The sequence below is a fragment of the Procambarus clarkii genome, chromosome 54 (assembly GCF_040958095.1).
Source record: "Procambarus clarkii isolate CNS0578487 chromosome 54, FALCON_Pclarkii_2.0, whole genome shotgun sequence".
In the NCBI taxonomy this organism is placed as follows: Eukaryota; Metazoa; Arthropoda; class Malacostraca; order Decapoda; family Cambaridae; genus Procambarus; species Procambarus clarkii.
In genome coordinates this window covers 23284002-23304080 of record NC_091203.1, presented here as the reverse complement: position 1 = coordinate 23304080, position 20079 = coordinate 23284002, and the positions used below count along the sequence as shown (strand labels likewise).

At 43.7% G+C, this 20079-nt stretch overlaps 1 protein-coding gene across 2 annotated transcripts in view; it reads right to left on the bottom strand.

Annotated features, from left to right (window-relative positions):
* Positions 1–20079, bottom strand: part of LOC123771262 (protein HID1) — a 74015-nt gene that overhangs the window by 28937 nt on the left and 24999 nt on the right. The window contains exons 7-13 of one of the 2 annotated variants that reach the window (XM_069305194.1): positions 19841–20038; positions 17510–17600; positions 14568–14693; positions 12366–12470; positions 11224–11388; positions 8267–8515; positions 4460–4719 (exon numbers count right to left, since the gene is read on the bottom strand). In XM_069305194.1, the coding sequence (XP_069161295.1) occupies positions 4460–4719; positions 8267–8515; positions 11224–11388; positions 12366–12470; positions 14568–14693; positions 17510–17600; positions 19841–20038 (1194 nt within the window). The remainder of the gene's footprint in view (positions 1–4459; positions 4720–8266; positions 8516–11223; positions 11389–12365; positions 12471–14567; positions 14694–17509; positions 17601–19840; positions 20039–20079) is intronic. The other variant, XM_045763723.2, reaches the window with a different exon arrangement.

The window sequence follows — 20079 nt, the reverse complement described above, 5'->3', positions numbered from 1 at the left end:
GGTTATCTTGAGATGATTTCAGGGCTTTTTTTTAATATCCTCGCGGCCCGGTCCTCGACCAGGCCTCCAGCCCCAGGAAGCAGCCCGTGACAGCTGACTAACACCCAGGTACCTATTTTACTGCTTAGCATAGGGTGAAAGAAACTCTACCCATTGTTTCTCGCCAGCGCCCGGGATCGAACCCGGGACCACAGGATCACAAGTCCAGCGTGCTGTCCACTTGGCCGACCAGCTCCCGTGTAGGGAAAGAATGTTGAAGTCTTGGGGCTTTGATGTTGATCGAGTTCTCTTTCAGCGTGCCTATTGCACCTCTGCTCTTCAGTGAGCTTTCTTGCACATCCTGCCATGCCTCCTGGTTTTATATGATGTTTCTATGTGCAGATTTGGAACCAGTCCTTCTAATATTTTTCAAGTGTAAATTATTATGGATCTCTCCCGCCTGTGCTCAAGGGAATACAGTTTTAAAATTGTTATGCGGTCCCAATAATTTAGATGTTTTATCGAGTGGATTCTAGTGGTAAAAGATCATTGCACACTCTCCAGGTCAGCAATTTCTCCAGCTTTGAATGGGGCTGTTAGTGTACAACAATATTCCACTCTAGAAAGCACTAATGTCTGATGGTGAAGATATGGCTGAAGATATGGCTGAAGATATGGCTGAAGATATGAAGACAATCACATACCAGAAGATGAGGAGAAGACGATGTTTCGGTCTGTCCCGGACCATTATCAAGTTGATAGTGTGGTCCCTTATTACTAATGACCATTATCAAGTTGATATTGTGGTCCCTTATTACTAATGTCCAAAAAAGTATTTCGGACATACTACTACGATGCCACGCCTCGGCATTGGCGTGGCATCTCTTGTTTGGAAGCTTCTTGTTATCCAACCTGCCTTTTTTTATTTATTTATTTTTTTTTTGCAAGTGTGACAACAACTTTGTGATGTTCTTTAACCACTGCACTGCACAGAGCACCTTAAGGCACCCAACTGGGGGTGTGCAGAGCACCATATGGCATTTTTAAGTAAAGGGAGCAATTCAAAACTCCCACGGGAACATGGGCTCACATCCAGTGCCTCAGGACTTCTGTAAACAGATGCCATCTTGAAAACTGTACACATATTATGGAACACCATTTAATGGTTTGGCACTTGCAAATTTACTTACAAGGTTTGGCACTTAGTACTTTGTAGAATAATCTTCTTGGGATATATATATATATTATGTAACATATTTTAAGAATCTTACAACATCTGGAACAGGGTCACTGGGGAGTTGTTTATTAATGAAAAGATATGCAAGGGTAACAGTATGAGATAAAACCTAAAATGCAAGATAGCTGTTAATGGTGTTATTAATAAAATATGAATAATGATAAGCCTAAATACTCATTACCATATGTTATTTAACCCTTAACATGCTCGGGGTCTAATATCCTGCTATCCACACAGGCGCATGTCATTTTGAAAAAAAAAAAAATTTTTTTTTTTGCTAATCTGTTAAGTTCTGTTCACTGATCACGGGAAAAATAAAAAAAAAAATCTATTGTACTTACTTTTGTTGCAATAGAGCCGAGAAGCTCTGCGATGACGTCACAATCTGCATGGTCGCTCATGCAGTACACGCCCGGGAGATGTTGCGCGCGGTCCTCAAACAGCCAGAGTTGCCACAAATATATTTTCGCGCTATTTATTTACAATGTCTAAGCGCATTTTATCTAATTTTTTTTCACTAATTGTGTTTCAAATACTGTTTGAACATATTTTGTATCAATAATTGTTGCATATTTGAGTATACACAGGCGCACACAAATGTTTTCAATTATGGCAATATAATATGTCATTACAGTCTATTATATTATATGTTCTGCTTATATGTTTACATATTTACACACTCGCACACGCTATACACACTTTGAAGCACACTTAGAAGATTTCTAGACTGTGGTAGTCATTGAAGCAGTCGACAGCACATAATGGGATACCACACGTTTCACACCATGTTTGCACAAGCTTCCGTTTCTTGTCTCTACGTGTCGTTGTTTTACACACCAAGCAATCACGTTGGGCTATTGCACGCTTCACACCAGGTGGCAAATACTTAAGTTTGTGTGCTAGGAAGCCTTCAGTGTGAGCGAGGCGTGGAGTACCAGCATGCTGCAACAGTGGGTTTATGATGGGCCGCTGAATACCTGGGACATCTTTTGCAAACTTTCCTAATAACTGTATTGCAGCATCAAATACAAAGTCACGGAAAGTGGGCTTACGTCCAGTTCTCACAAGGTACATGTTGAAACAGTTCAGCATGCTCATGTCCACAAGATGGAAGAACACTTTTTTCGTCCACCTACATGTCTTCCGCACACACTCTGCAGTGCCAATCATCATGTCTGATTTATCAATCAACCGCATGTTGATATTATAGTCTAAAACACAGTCTGGCTTATATAGTGGTGCGTTTGTTTTATGGCTCACTTTCCCACTGTTCACCATTGTTCCATCATGAATTGTTGTCAACAAGTTCACCTCTCTTTTGTCTTTCCACCGAACTGACAGAATGTTATCACTTTTCCTTCTCTGACACTCACCAACTGCAATGTCGTTGTCAAACACAGGCATTTCCCTTCGTTGTGGCTTTACTGTACCAACCAATCCGGTTCTATTTTCTAGCAAGAACCGAGCTAGCAAGGGACTTGTATAGTAATTATCTGTGTATAAAATGTGTCCCTTGTTCATCCACGGAGCCATGATGGTCTTCACTACACTCCCCGAGAATCCATGTTCGTCGTTACCGGGAATGTCTACATCACTAGCCGAGTACAGAATCATGTGTAACACGTATCCTGTCTCACAATCACAAAGAACAAAAAATTTCAGGCCAAATCGGTTTCGTTTTGAGGGAATGTACTGTTTGAATGGAACACGTCCCTTGAAAAGTATGAGAGATTCATCAACCACCAGCTTCTGTGCTGGTACGTAAAAATCTCTGAATTTTCCAATAACATCGTTCATGTAGTGCCTCACTCGCCACAGTCTATCATCAGGTGTTCGGTCCTGAACACTTCCAAAATGTAGACACCTGAGGAGTATCTGAAACCTGTCTCGTGACATATATTTCCCGAATAAAGGTGTTGGTATTGTCTTGTCCTTGCTCCAATAGTCATTTATTGCATGTTTGTGACAGTGCTTCATCAACAAACAGAGTGCCAAAAACACATACATTTCCGCCACTGTGGTATTTTTCCAACGCTGCAGTCGTGAAAATTCTGTGATTTCCCTCTCAATCAGGTAAGCAGCATGCAGGTTCGTTTGGTGTACAATGTATTCCATGAGTGGTTCATCATAGAATGCTGTAAAATATTCCATCTCAGCCATGTCCTCACCTTGATTAGGGAAAAGGTTTGTAATCCCTACATCTTTATCATCAAAGTGAGGAATATTAGGAATAAAATCGTCACCATCACTCCACTCAAGTACACCAGGCGTCCTGCGAGATGCAGAGGAAAGACGGCGAGGAAGCGATGCATACCGGCGACCAGGAGCTGAATACCGTCTGCGAGAAGCACGGCGGCTACGTGCACGTGAGGTGGGTGCACGTGAGGTGGGTGCACGTGAGGTGGATGCACGTGAGGTGGATGCACTTGAGGTGGATGCACGTGAGGTGGATGCACGTGAGGTGGATGCACGTGAGGTGGATGCACGTGAGGTGGATGCACGTGAGGTGGATGCACGTGAACACGAGGGTCTTGGTCCCTCATGTGGTGCCATGCGGTGGCGCTTGGCTGGGCGAGATGCTGCTGACGCGACAATTTCTCGCCCAGTTACACCACTGGTACCAGCCACAGGCTCAATAAAACTTTGATCTGAGTCACTAAACCCAGAAAAGGAGTCACCTCCCTCTGACTCGTCACCCTCAAACAGAAAATATCCACAGGAACTGTGAGGTCGTGGTAGAATTGGGGTAGAAAATGGGCGAGGAGGCATGGGAGAGCGTATAGGCCTCGCCATGGCATGGCGGTCATTTTCACTTTCACTGCTGCTGCTACTATCTCCCGACAACTGTGTATAATCCTCATCGTTGTCTGAATCGTCAAACACACTTTCTTCACCTTCAGAGAATAATTCGTGGGCTATTTGCTCTGGGGTGAGGGACTGAGTGATGCGTGCTCGTGAGGCGTTTGACCGTGCGCTCGCCATGGTGACTCTCGCTAAACTGAGGCCTCCCATGCCATCGGAGCGTGAGCTGGATTTTTTTTCAAAATGGCCGCTGTTTACTAGAGCCCCTGGGCAGCGTATGGGACCCCCAGCTACACCGCGGGCCATTCAAATCGTGCGCGGTACCCATACACTTCATATGAAGTGAAGCGCAGTTGACTGGTAAAACGATTTACACTTCATATGAAGTGATGCGCACTTTAAGGGTTAACTAGTAACAATATTAAAAAAAAATTATCTTACCTTATCAGAAATCTTTGGATTTTCTACAATAGGTAAGGTGTGATTTTCTGTCGGAGGCTGAATACTTGTGCCCTGTGGGAGTGGGACGGCCACATCAGCTCCAGCCGAGGGGTCGTCTTCTCCAATTCCTCGTGGTGGTACTTTAGACGTTGGCGATATTGGGCCCACAAGGTCACCATTGGCCGTCGCTGCTATGGTTAACTCATTTAGCTGCTGAGTTGTAGGATGGGCAGATTCCTTTTCTGTCATCTTCTCCAGTACTACAAAACCAAACATTTCACATTATAATAAATGTTTAAACAAATGGATGCACATCATTCTTAAATTTAACTAGATAAAACCAGCATTGAATGTAATGAAATGCCTCTTTCTGGGTGAACCCCAGTGGCTCCATGAAGCTATCTTGTTGAGATGGCTCCCAACTATCCATGGAGTTCTGTTTGGCTTACCGGGGACCAGAGCCAGAACGTGGCACAGTGAACAGGTGACAATCTGCCCCTCCACCGGGAAAGCACCCAGAAAATCAGTGAACCAATACAAAAACAACAATGTAGAGAAAAAATCACGGACTAAAAAAGGACACCATAAAACAAGAGGAAGAAAGAAAAGCAATTGACCTGCCCGAAACGCTGCGCGTACTAGTGGCTTTACAAGAATGTAATTACTGTACTATCCAATGTATTCTCACAAACCCAATGTACCTTCTTGTATATATATAAATAAATAAATAAATAAATAAATAAATAAAAGAATGTAGTCTGAGACCAGGCAGGCTCAGGCAGTGCATAAGCAGGCCAGAGGTGAATCCAGGCACAAGACAGCTTGCAAAATGGAGCCGATGTACAGTAGTATCAAACTGAATGCAAACCACAGCTGCTCTGCCAGCGATGCCCGATATGAATCAACAGTGTTACTCATGAGATACCACTCAAGAAAAAGCAAAGAAAGAAAGTACAACACCACATGCTTGGAAACCGAGGAACAACGACAAAGAGAAAGTAGAGTAAGTGGCAAAAGGAGTAACACGAAACCTCATACTGTCGATGAGAAGAGGAACGCAAGAGAGACACCATCAAAGAAGTCACCTGTTCACCAAAGACACGTCAAAAAGTCCAGACACAAAGAGCTGAGGTCAAACCAGCAAAGTATATCACTATGCCAACCTTCTGGTAGAGGAAGAACCACGGAAAAATATCCAAGGTTCGGACATTAAACAAGCAGCGCCTGAAATCAAGGCTGAGCCAGCCATTAGGCAGCCACTCTCCCTCGGTAGGACTCTAACCTGGCCAGGACCCAGAGCACCAGATGAACTGGGGGAAGAGAAACAGGAACTCCCACCTCAACCAATATAGTTGAAAGGCATCCACCGCAAGGAATGGTCGGGAAAGGGACCCGCATCATGTGAAGGCACCAATTCTACACCAAAGAAATGAAGTCCATGTCCGAGCACACGAACGTCTTGCAAAGTGATAGCTAGGAGGCGACATCGATAGTCCATTCCATGGAAATGGGAAGGAACCGGGACAGACCATCTGCAAGAATATTGGTCACTCACTGGACATGAAAGGAGTGGAGAGCCAAACCCTCAAGAACCCAGCAGAAGAGGTACATGAAGCATCCAGCACCAAATAAACAGGGACCAAAGCAAGCCCTCCTGGTTGAAACAGTGAATCACGGGGAAACAGTCTGTATAGAGCCAGGAAGAATACGAACCCTCCACAGTGCATTACACACAGCCACAAATTCGTGAACCATACTGTGAGCACTACAAAGGAGAAGAAACCAACAATCCTGGCCTGCTTGGTGAGCACTGGTCACAAAGCCCCAATCCAGAGCCAGTGTCTGTGTAGACACTGAGCGAGGGTGGAGGAAGGTACCCGAGAACTAAACCCCGAAAAGCCTGAAGAGGAAGCTGGCAACGCAGCAGCCGGCAAAGAGCCAATGGGGCCCGCACCGAGTGATCACGGCAGTGGCTGTTGCTAGGTACTGCTGGTGAGTCAATGGAGCCCGCACCGAGTGATCACGGCAGTGGCTGTTGCTAGGTACTGCTGGTGAGCCAATGGAGCCCGCACCGAGTGATCACGGCAGTGGCTGTTGCTAGGTACTGCTGGTGAGTCAAGGCCGCTGGGAAAGAATCAAATCCCTGGCTAGGAGACACGTCGAGTCACGACAACTCGAGCCAAACATGTGAACACGGGTAAAGGCAGATTGAGCCCAAACAGGAGAACCCAAAAGCAGTAAGCCTGCTGCCCCACCACAAAACCTAACCAATTCCTGAACCACAGGTGTATAATGTAATGCCAATGTACATCCCAGTGAAATCATCCAAGCGTCTGCCTCTAGTATGAGACTAGGAACAAGGTGGTCATTCAGAATGAGGGGCAGGAAATGAACTGGTTCAGCTTCAAGAGATCAAGGATAAACTGGAGGTCTGGCGAGTTTGTTTCAAGACCAGGAAGAGGTGGGAACTCACTGAAGTAACATTTTGATCATGCTGGAAGTCACCCACCTCGAGATGATCTGATGCTGGTGAGGAGAGGAGACCTGCCTGGAAAGGTTCAAGTCCCCAATGAGGAGGATGTGGGCCTCTCTCTCAAACTAGAGAGAGAGAGGGATGGGCAGACTGTATATTCCTTGACTGTCAGAAGGCATTTGATACAGTCCAGCATGAAAGATTCCAACTCACACTAGAAAAGCAGTCTGGCATATCTGGAAGAGCCCTAAAATGGGTCAGAGTGTATCGCTCAGGAAGGAAGCAAAGGGGTACAGTGAAATCAGAGACATCAGAGTGGAGAGAGATTACAAGAAGAATACCACAAGGGTCAGTTCTAGGCCTCGTCCTGTTTCAAATATATGTCAATGACCTGACAAAGGAAATTGGCTCCTTCATATCATGTTTATAGATGACGCAAGACTAATGTGAAGGGTCAAGTCTGGGTTAGATTGTGATGCATTGCAAACAGATTTGGACTCACTCCAGAAGTGGTCTGAAAAACGGCTGCTAGATTTTAATCCAGCCAAATGCAAAATTATTAGGACTTTAACAGGAGTGTGTGAAGACGACTACAACAGTATAGGATGAAGGGAAGGCAAATTCTTCAGTCAGAAAAGAAGAAAAACCTGGTGGTGGACATAATCCCAAATCTGATGCCAGAAGCCCACATTAACACAATAACAACAGCTGCACATAGCATACTGGCCAACATCTGTGTATACTTCAGAAATTTGGACAAAGGAGCTTTCCGGTCCCTATATACACCGAAGGTTAGACCCATATGCATCCCCAGCATGGAACCCTTACCTGAAATAGAACAAGGAGACTCTAGAAAAGATCCAAAGATATGCAACGAGACTCGTTCCAGAGCCGAGGGGATTGAGCTATGAGGAAAGACTGAGGGAACTGGACTTTACCACTCTGGAGGAAGGGAGAAGTAGGGGGTGGGACATGATACCATATATGATTCTGAGGGGAATTGACAAAGTATACAAAGCTGCGTTGTTCAAAGCTAGGAACAGCAGAACGAGGGGTCATAGTTGGAAACTGGAGACGCAAATGAGTCAGAGACATCAGGAAGAACTTTTTCAGTGTTAGAGCTGTCAGTAAATGTTAGTAGGTTAGGTGCAATAGTCGTTGAAGCAAATTTGATTCAAAATTTTAAATGTCAGCGTTTTTAAATTTAACGATAAAAGCGTGAGAAATGAGTCACTGCATTAATCTACGAATGTTTGGAAGGCGGGATTAGGAGCCTAGCTCAACCCTGTAAGCACATTTAGGTGAGTATACACACACACACACACACTGCTTACTAATCATAACCTTACTAGGCATAGCAGCTAGAGTAGCAGTTTTTGTGCCAGGTTGGGCAGGCTGGGCTGGGAGAGCTCCCTCCATCGTCCTCTGACCTCGGGTTGACTCCGTGGACGGTTGTCGCAACAGACCTCTCTTGCCTCGCCTGTTCAGAGACTTGTTGATGGTTCCATAGTCCGTTGGGAGGTTGGCTAAGGAGTGGAACACTTGCCGCTTACGGATGATTGTGTACACTAAGTTGCTGTTGCCTGTCAAGAACATTATATCAATACAAGTTGCATCCATATCAAGTTCAATATATTATTACAAAACACCACAAAATTTAGTTTGACGTTCAACTTAATTCACATCAAATGAACAGTATATAGAATGCAGGCGATGAGTTACAATAACGTGGCTAAAGTAAGTTGAGCAGACCACACACTAGAAGGTGAAGGGACGACGCTGTTTTGGTTCATCCTGGACCATTCTCTATCGACTTGAGAATGGTCTAGGGCGGACCGAAACATCATCGTCCCTTCACCTTCTAGTGTGTGTGGTCTGGTCAAGTATATAGAATTATGCACGCAACAAATTCTTTGTTGGGTCTTGTTACCAGAGACAGGAAGCCTTTAATTAGGCTTATCCAGATCCCACTGGCTCAACTACTGACCTTTCCCAGCATGCAAGCCACAAAAGTTGCCTAACTCTGCATTAGTGATATCAAGAAAGCCAGTATTTAAGTTTTTATCAACATTTCAGCCTGGGAGATGTATAGCTGGGGGGTGGGGGGAGGGGAGGGAAATCAATGCATGTACAGTCTTAAAAGTTTAGTTCTTAGTTTTACAGAGCACAGTAATGGTCTTGATAAAGCTGGAGGGTCTGGATGGTGTGGCGGGCAGGTCTGCTGTGACCGGATCACATTCACTGAGGATGTTGGAGGGACGACACCGATCCTAGGACAAGGAGAAACGCCTTGTGGAAGGAACAAGTGTGTGTATACAGTGATTAGCTCAGTGCCCACTGGGTGAAACAGGATTGGGGATATCTGAAACTCTGGGAGTGGCTCGGCGATAACACGACGGTTTCACGACACCTGAGGACTTGTAACGTGTCACTGGATCGTCAAGGACCGACTCGGGAAGCCTCACACCATCGGAGGGACAGGTGTCGTGAGCCGGGAATGTTGAAGGTAGATCAATTTTCCCTCCCATTACCCCATGTTGTGTAGGTTAGCTAGGCCACGATATTTATATATGCATGTTTCAGTATAACATTAATACATTGGTAGTAGGATAGGCTGCAGGGCAGCGTGTGTCCAGGACTGTTGAAGAGGACAGTGGGTGTGTGGATGACAAGGCAGTTGGAGAGGAGGTGGTCAACATGGACGAAGCGACCCCCTCTGTGAGAGGGTGTGAGACCCCCCTCTGTGAGAGGGTGTGAGACCCCCCTCTGTGAGAGGGTGTGAGACCCCCCTCTGTGAGAGGGTGTGAGACCCCCCTCTGTGAGAGGGTGTGAGACCCCCCTCTGTGAGAGGGTGTGAGACCCCCCTCTGTGAGAGGGTGTGAGACCCCCCTCTGTGAGAGGGTGTGAGACCCCCCTCTGTGAGAGGGTGTGAGACCCCCCTCTGTGAGAGGGTGTGAGACCCCCCTCTGTGAGAGGGTGTGAGACCCCCCCTCTGTGAGAGGGTGTGAGACCCCCCTCTGTGAGAGGGTGTGAGACCCCCCTCTGTGAGAGGGTGTGAGACCCCCCCCTCTGTGAGAGGGTGTGAGACACCCCCTCTGTGAGAGGGTGTGAGACCCCCCCTCTGTGAGAGGGTGTGAGACCCCCCCTCTGTGAGAGGGTGTGAGACCCCCCCTCTGTGAGAGGGTGTGAGACCCCCCTCTGTGAGAGGGTGTGAGACCCCCCCTCTGTGAGAGGGTGTGAGACACCCCCCTCTGTGAGAGGGTGTGAGACCCCCCCTCTGTGAGAGGGTGTGAGACCCCCCCTCTGTGAGAGGGTGTGAGACCCCCCCTCTGTGAGAGGGTGTGAGACCCCCAAATATGTCCAGCTGACGGAGTTGCCGGAGGTCGTGAGAGAAGAGTTGTCGACGATCTCCAGATTGTTTATTCTTTACATCCATTCCTGTTTCATTTTTACTTATACTGTATATGTGATCATGTAGCTTATGTTAGTAAATATCACACATTTTTACCATTGTGTTTAAGGGCGCCTCCACGTCATCTCTATGGGCATACACGAGGGATATTATAGCCCCACCTAGAGAACAGTAAGTTTTAATATAGAAGTTTCATAGTGGCTGATGAGTGGTAGAGCAACATAAACATTTATGAAAGCATACCCTAGGCTGGCGATCCTGTGTCAATGCTGTAGGAGTAGCAACACTTTTGCAATAGGCAATATAGTGTACACCCACTGAACTGCATTGCTGAGATGCAGAGATATCAATCCACCTGGCGACCTCGTTTAAAATAGAGAAACGTAGGTGGGAGAGAAATTCCTGCCACTTTTTGTTTGGCGGGCAAGACTCAGGGGAAGTGTTGTTAGACGTAAGCCTGAGTCTTCCTTCACTCCTCTGTGAGTCTAGGCCGGAATTACTAACGGCAGTTTTCCCGTGGTTGACTGAAGGGGCTCCCAGGGTGAATCAGTAGCACCTCTGTGGTGGGAGCGAAGACCTGCGGTGGTGAGTAATACGCGGTCCTCTCCTGTGGGACTAAGTGACTCTGGTGAGTCACGTGAGTCAGAGAGACTGAGTACTGTCTCCTGAGCCCCTAGCAGCTCCCTTGCTAGTGGAGCTTCAGCCCACCCCCTCGTAATAATAAATATTATATATATATATATATATATATATATATATATATATATATATATATATATATATATAAATAAAAACCCTACTCTATCAACTCAACTATATTATGAACAAATTTATAAAATTGTTACATACAATTTGAAGACAAACTGGAAGTCTACTTACCATCAAACTGATACTGGATGATATTATTGAATGTTTCCAGGAGGAAGAATACAAGGTGGTGGTGATGTGGTGCAGAGAAAAGGAACCATGGAGTGGAGAACGCCTCCAGGAGATGAAGAAGCTTGTTGGCGGCCACCATAGACATGGTCTTGATGTAAGGTGAAACTGGAATGCAGGACAGCACTTTTTTTTAGGCAGAGTACATGCCTCGGGAAAGGGGTTGCAGTATGCCAAATCAAGATTATGAACAATAGCGTTTCGGGCAAGTCCTTAATCCTATGGTCCCTGGAATACGATCCCCTGCCGCGAAGAACCGTTTTTTCATCCAAGTACACATTTTACTGTTGCGTTAAACAGAGGCTACAGTTAAGGATTTGCGCCCAGTAAATCCTCCCCGGCCAGGATACGAACCCATGACATAGCGCTCGCGGAACGCCAGGCGAGTGTCTTACCACTACACCACGGAGACTGCTGTGGCCTTATGGTGAGCAGATCCAGAACCTGATCCCACACACAAAGGCACAGAGAGTATGTGACATTCCACCATTCCTTTTCACTAGGAAAGCATCCAGAAAGTCAGTGAAGTTTTATAGACAGGTCTGAGACCCTCAGAGTTTTCAGAGCCGTAAGAAAGGGGTGGAGGAACAGAAGTCAGGTGCACTACACCTTAAAGGGAAAGATGAGGAGGTATGGATGGAACCAAAATAGAATTCACCAACACCACCAATTATGGGTCCCTAAAAACAAGATAGGCTTAACTCTGGGGCATCCAACCGAGCATAAAACCGCGAATGCTGAGTGCGTGAAACACGAACCAACAAAGCCTTTTCTATAAATTCATTAAAACCAAGCTGCATGTAAACGCTTAAATCTAGAGTTTTTGTTCATACATAATAATCAATAAAGAAAAACAGGGATAGGGAGTGCTAAATTCATTATCAGAAAATAAAAATACAAGACAGCTGGTGAAATATGTTTCAAGACTTAACAAGCATAAACAAAGACTCATCTAATTACACGACTATGTACTCACCTAATTGTGCTCGCGGGGGTTGAGCTCTGGCTCTTTGGTCCCGTCAATCAACAGAATGTCCCCCACTCCTGACACAACACACAAACAGGTAGAGCTGTCGGGTACTTACCATTAACAAGGATGGTAAGGAGACAATCAAAGAGCGGCTGGAGACGCTGGTGGCCCGTGGTGATGATCTTATGGAACACAATGATCATGAGGTCCGCATGCGTACCTGTGAGGGAGGGTTATCTTGAGGTTATCTTGAGATGATTTCGGGGCTTTAGTGTCCCCGCGGCCCGGTCCTCGACCAGGCCTCCACCCCCCAGGAAGCAGCCCGTGACAGCTGACTAACACCCAGGTACCTATTTACTGCTAGGTAACAGGGGCATAGGGTGAAAGAAACTCTGCCCATTGTTTCTCGCCGGCGCCCGGGATCGAACCCGGAACCACAGGATCACAAGTCCAGTGTGCTGTCCGCTCGGCCGACCGGCTCCCACATCTGGTTGACACATCTTTATAAACAAACTCCGCTAAATCATGTGTAATAATGAGCATGTTCACAGCAAGCATAGCAATTGCTAGTATTGTACTGACTAGCATTTTAATAATTAACCTAATGAGCTAACAACAAATATGCTATTGACCAAAGAGCTAATTACAGATATGCTATTAATTAAAAAGTTAATTACAAATATACTATTGACTAGAATGCTAATGACAAGTGCTAGTGACTAGCAAAGTGACTAGTGTTCTAATAATGAGTATATTAGTTTCTAGCAAGCTAACAACTAGCATACCAGTTATCAATCTAACAACTAGCATACCAGTTACCAGCAAGCTAACAACTAGCATACCAGTTATCAATCTAACAACTAGCATACCAGTTACCAGCAAGCTAACAACTAGCATACCAGTTATCAATCTAACAACTAGCATACCAGTTACCAGCAAGCTAACAACTACCATATCAGTTATCAATCTAACAACTAGCATACCAGTTACCAGCAAGCTAACAACTACCATACCAGTTATCAATCTAACAACTAGCATACCAGTTACCAGCAAGCTAACAACTACCATATCAGTTATCAATCTAACAACTAGCATACCAGTTACCAGCAAGCTAACAACTACCATACCAGTTATCAATCTAACAACTAGCATACCAGTTACCCGCAAGCTAACAACTAGCATACTAGTTACCAGCAAGCCACAATAACCTAACCTAGCCACTACTAACCTAACCTAACCACATTCATTACAAGCACTAACAAACAAAACCCATACACACACGTTTGTTTGCTGATGATGCTAAGATAATAGGAAGGATAAAAAATTTAGATGATTGTCATGCCCTTCAAGAAGACCTGGACAAAATAAGTATATGGAGCATCACTTGGCAAATGGAATTTAATGTAAATAAATGCAATGTTATGGAATGTGGAATAGAACATAGACCCCACACAACCTATAAATTATGTGAGAAATCTTTAAAGAATTCTGATAAAGAAAGAGATCTAGGGGGTGGTTCTAGATAGAAAACTATCACCTGAGGACCACATAAAGAACGTTGTGCGAGGAGCCTATGCCACACTTTCTAACTTCAGAATTGCTTCTAAATACATTGATGGCAAAATGCTATAGAAATTGTTCACGACTTTTGTTAGGCCAAAGCTAGAATATGCAGCGGTTGTGTGGTGCCCATATCTTAAGAAGCACATCAACAAACTGTAAAAGGTGCAAAGACATGCTACTAAGTGGCTTCCAGAACTGAAGGGCAAGAGCTACGAGGAGAGGTGAGAGGCATTAAATATGCCAAAACTAGAAGATAGAAGAAAAAGAGGTAATATGATCACTACATACAAAATAGTAATAGGAATTGATAAAATCGATAGGGAAGATTTCCCGAGACCAGGAACTTCAAGGACAAGAGGTCATAGATTAAAACTAAATGAACAAAGATGCCGAAGAGATATAAGGAAATTCACTTTCGCAAACAGAGTTGTAGACGGTTGGAACAAGTTAAGTGAGAAGGTGGTGGAGGCCAAGACCGTCAGTAGTTTCAAAGTGTTATATGACAGAGTGCTGGGTAGACGGGACACCACGAGCGTAGCTCTCATCCTATAACTACACTTAGGTAATTACACACACATTCACTCTCTCACTCTCTCTATCTCTCTTTTAACAGGTTTTCATTAGTTTTAATGCACACACACCGACGCAGAAATATTTAACTAGCTTATTCATACAAGGGCTTCAAAGTATTACACAACAGTTGCAGTTTAGTCATCGAGGCATCTATGTCAAATGCCAAAAGATCGGTACAAACCTGTGAATACTGGAATGTCCATGGGTACCGAAGCTGTGTACGGTTTGTTCAGACGGACGCCGAAGTTTCGTTCGCCGCTCAGCAGCAACAGAATAAACACGCCTATGTGCATCAGTCCCACTCTTGCTGCAATGACACTATTTAATGAAACTTTTCTCGTTATAATAATAACACTATACATTAAACTCGGAAGAAAATAACATTATCATGATGAAGCACCAATCCAGTATAACTATATAACACTAAGAAGGGATGTGAGGGGCATGGAGACGAGATATGAGGAAGGGTTGCAGTAACGGTGCCCAACCACTTGGATTATCGAGGGCATCGCTCTACTGATCTCTCAAAGTGGTTGGACCACAAAAAATAAGATGGAAAAATGTGGCTGAGACTGCACTGACACCCTTACCTTGCTCACATTGTCTATCTGAAGGGGAATTTTGTTTGATGATTTACTTTCAAATAAAGTGTAGTAGTTTTTGCTATAGTTAGAACGAGTTTATTGGTTAACATCCATGAGTGGAATTTTTTAATTTGTTATTTACAATATTATTTAGTGTGTGTGGGTTGGGGTCTGTATAGATAAAGGTAGTATTGTCAGCAAATAGTATAGGTTTAAGAATGTTGGGACATTTAGCAAATCATTAATGTATATAAGAAATAGGAGAGGCCTTAAGATGCTACCCTGTGGCACTCCATCAGTTAAATTAATTTAGAATGAAAACCCAAATTTGTGTATTTGTGAAATTTATGTAAGGAATTTACACCCATACAAATACATAAATTAGAATTTATGTATTTGGTGTAAATTCTTTACATAAATTTCATGAATATACAAGTGAGGGGTTATTATCCTATGTTACAATGTCTGTCAGAAGTCATTACTATTACTTAGATAAAAGGTTATGTTTTTGATGGCTACATGTTAATGTCTGTCATTAAGATCGAATATAGTTAAGAGCAAGGCCTCGGACTCCATAATGATAAAATTAAAGTATGAGGTAGCTATGGTTTACAGTATCAAAAGACCTTATTCAGGTCAATGAAGAAGCCAACTGGGAACTCATTTTTGTCAAGGGCTGTGTAGATTATATAAGACTAATAATAGCATCATTGGTACTCTTGTGAATAGAAGCCAAACTAGCTGGGACTTAATATGTTGAATTTTACATAGTAAGAGCCAAGCGGACAGCACACTGGACTTGTGATCCTGTGGTCCCGGGTTCGATCCCGGGCGCCGGCGAGAAACAATGGGCAGAGTTTCTTTCACCCTATGCCCCTGTTACCTAGCAGTAAAATAGGTACCTGGGTGTTAGTCAGCTGTCACGGGCTGCTTCCTGGGGGTGGAGGCCTGGTCGAGGACCGGGCCGCGGGGACACTAAAGCCCCGAAATCATCTCAATGTAACCTCAAGGTAACAAGGTTACCAGGACCCCCTTAATACTCCATAGATGATTTTCATTAATGTTCCCAGCTTTCGTTTTATAGTACCAGTAAGTGAATTATAGATATAATGTCTGTCGGGCTGACTGGTAAAAGGAGAAGATAGTTAGGATATCTGCTAGTGAGAAATGTAGTAACATGGGTCTCTGGGATTTTTATGGCAATTTTTCTGGCACCTGATCACCTGATACCTGATCAACCAGGCTGTGACTCGTACGTCAGGCTGCGAGCAGCCGCGTCCAACAGCCTGGTTGATCAGTCCGGCAACCAGGAGGTCTGGTCGACGAACGGGCCCGGGGGGACGCTAAGCCCCGGAAGCACCTCAAGGTAACCAGTTGATTAGAAGCAGCTGTTAAATTTGTTTTCTGTTTCTAAGTCTGTTGCAAGTGTGTCACCATCCTTGGAGAATTTTATCTTTTTTTTATGCAATTGTTGTTTAGATCCTATGAAGTTAGAGATGGCTTTCCATGTGCTTTTCATGTACCATTTTGCTTCTTTGAATTTAATCTCATAAAAGGAGAGTTTAGGTCTTATTATACTGGTAAGCAGTGATGATTATCTTTTAACTGGTTCTTTTGTAACTAGGCTAGGAAGTTCAGTAGAACTTCGGTTTCAACCCTTTTAACCCTGTCGTAGCTCAGTCAATTAAGGCAGTGTCTGGGATGCTCCCGGACACAGGTTCGAATCCTCGTCACGGCCCTTGTGGATTTGTTCATTAGGCCAATCCCATGTTTCTTTTCATATTCTTGTTTCTTATTAATTGCTTTAAGTACTGTATATCGTTTGTGAGCCAGGGGGGTCGTTTAATCCTTGGGCAGTTACTTGCTTGGTAAAGAGAGGACAGCGTGTGTTGTAGAGGAAAAAAAAAGTTTTGATGAGGATGTTAGATAATGAATTGACGTCCAGTGTATTCAAGAATTCAGATTCCCAGTTTATATTGTGAAGTGCATTTATGAGAATGCCTATATCTGTTTTGCTGTGTAGTCTCAAGGTTAATTTCTTGGTATCCAATGGTGTTATGTCTTTGTTTGATATGAGGAAGGTAGGATAGTGGCTGGTAGTTGTGTCAGTAATTATACCAGAGGCAAGGGAAAGGTGTTATGTTAGTCCATATGTGGTCCAAGGTTGTAGCAGATGTTTGAAAGATTAGGGTGGGTCTGTTGATTTTGGGAATCAGCATACAGGAGTTCATTCTGTTCAGGCAGTAATCCACTTAGAGGGCTATTTTGTTGATAAATGTCATTGTTGAGGTCACCTCGTAAGATGGTATGATTTTTGTTGAGTTTGTTGTTTATGACTTGTAAATAGGGTGATACAAGTTTATAGGCCTGTATCACCCCATTCACTCCACATATACAAATCACACTAATATTTCAACTTTTCAATTTATTTGCCAACTTTTTATTTGATCTCTGCAGATTCCCATTACATCTCACTCTAAACTCGCACACTGTATAAACAGAATTAACTACGAACTGCCAAATTTAGTAATAAACTCACATTGGTCTGCACGAGCATCATTGAGGTGGAACAGAATAGGGACCAGGATGTCCAACACATCACTGCTCTTTAAAACGTAGAACAAGAATTTCTGGAAAAGCAAAAAAGTAAAAAAGGAATAAGCCATTAGACATTGGTCAATGTCTAATACAGTGGATATCTTCATAATGCTTCCACGAAAGTTTATTTAACTATTTATCCCGATTATTTAACCGATATATTTTACACTTCCTACCATATCTCTCGTTGCATTGTTGTAGTAATATTATGCAGGTTTTAAACCTGACCTAATATTTACTGTGTAAATTATGAGATACCGTATCTGTTTCAACTTGGCAGAAACAAGCCCATTGTAGCCGCACACATTAAATAACCCTCTTATTATTATTTGGACAACTTCATATAATAATCAGAAAATTACTCTTAAAACTTTTCTTTCTGAGCAAGGCCACCTCAGATGCCTCCCAGGCCAACAGCTTTGAGTCAAGCCAGCACACATCAAAGCTGCCAGATTGTCACTGATCTTCATCCCACCATGTCAAAGAACCTTCCAAATGACCAAAATACTGCACATAATTAGTGGCTTTATAAAATATACAAATAATGTACAGTGGAACCTCCATACTCATCATTAATCCGTCCCTGATGAATATACAAACTGACGAATATGGGAACACTTTTCCCACTTTCAAACTTGGCAATAAGTTCACACACAGAGATCACACTAACGTGATGCATCAGATGAACAAATCCACAAGGGCCGTGACGAGGATTCGAACCTACGTCCGGGAGCATCCCAGACAATCGTCGATTAAGCTCAGTCGATTAAGGCAGTGTCTGGGATGCTCCCGGACGCAGGTTCGAATCCTCATCACAGCTCTTGTGGATTTGTTCATTTGGCAATAAGTTGTTTTTCAACTTAGTTGTTGTTCTCACAGCTTTCCTTTTTTGGTTGTGTTTCTTCACTATGCCTTGTTGGGGGCCACGGTCATTTCTTTTTACAAAGATAATTGCAAAGAACTGCAAGACGAACAAAAATTTCTAAAAGAAATTAGCAGAAGATGCGTGCTCAACGACTGGGTGACACAGATGACCGCATGATGATCCTGTACCGGGTAGTGGGTGACAAGTATGGAAAACGCTGACTAATGTGGAAGTATTGTTTTTTGTCATTAAAATGTGACAAATATCGAGCCTGACAAATACAGAGGTTCCACTGTACTTACAAAGTAACAACTGTGACAACGCCTTTGTATACAGTATATATCTTAGGAGACACGGGAGAGTATTTTCAACATGCCACTAGAATAACTGCTCACTATATTACAAAACAGAGCAGAAACAAATCTTCAAAAATAAGGCATTACTGCGTAGCATTAGGTAGCTTGTTCTCCATCTGATACTGATGGTGGTTGGCCGAGTACCGGTGATCCCTACTTCCCGTATCTTATAATCCATATGGTCCCTGTTCTCCATGTCTTCGGCTTAAATACATGCCTTTTCCAATTACTTTGGACTACTTTTGTAGCATTTTTAACCTGAGGAGCTGGGTCATGAAGCATCTCAGGTGCTTCAGCTCAGAAATGTAGAGACAAGTTTCACCACACATAAAGTGTAGTGAAACATTCCTTTCTAAGCCAAACCCTTACATACTCCCATTCCGTTCCTTTTAGCACCTTTCACAAGCTTGCTTGGGTGATTGGGGCTTCAAGTAGGGACAGCTGACTCTGTCAACACTGTTGCAGTAGTAGGTGCCTCCACCTTGTGGTGGTAGGGATACCTTACCTTGAGGTGCTTCCGGGGCTTAGCGTCCCCGCGGCCCGGTCGTCGACCAGGCCTCCTGGTTGCCGGACTGATCAACCAGAAACTAGGGATAACCTAGTTTCTTAACAAGTATACATATTTCCTTGTGTTTCTTATTATCACGTGCGGAAGGTGCTGAGAGAATTGCTCTCTGCATTACAATAAGTTGGTTCCTCAGTCTTGGCTTCAGTTAGACTTGCCATCGTCTCCCTCCCTTAATTTTCTTGAAAAGGTATTTTGTAAAGATCCTTGACATGGTAGGGGATAAGGTTAACGAGATCTTAGTGGGCGAGGTTAGAGATATCCCAGTGAGTGAGGTGAATGAAATCCTAGCAGGTCAGGATAGAGAGATCTCAGCGTAAGATTAATGAGATCCTAGCAGGTGAGGATAGAGATCCCAGTGAGTGATGAGAGTCCTGGGCTGACCATAATGAGTCTAGATCAGGGAGCATCTGAGAAGCTTTAGCCCAGAAAAGTCCTATTTTAAATAACAATTTCAAAATGGAAAACTTTCTTTGGTGTACAAACCTTGTTATAATCACAAAACTTCCAAAAGAAAACCATTAACTCTTGGTGAAAATTGACTTTTTTGGCAGAATGTGGAAGATATGTTTGCTGGAGTGGATTATTCAGCAATCGAGTAAAACCTCGAAGCACAAAGGAGAAATCTTCTTCTCGGTGGATGCGACTCAAATAGTTGATGAAGAGGTTGTCTGGCACTGCAGACTGTAAGAAAAGAATAATTTATTACAGTTTAGTTAAAGAAA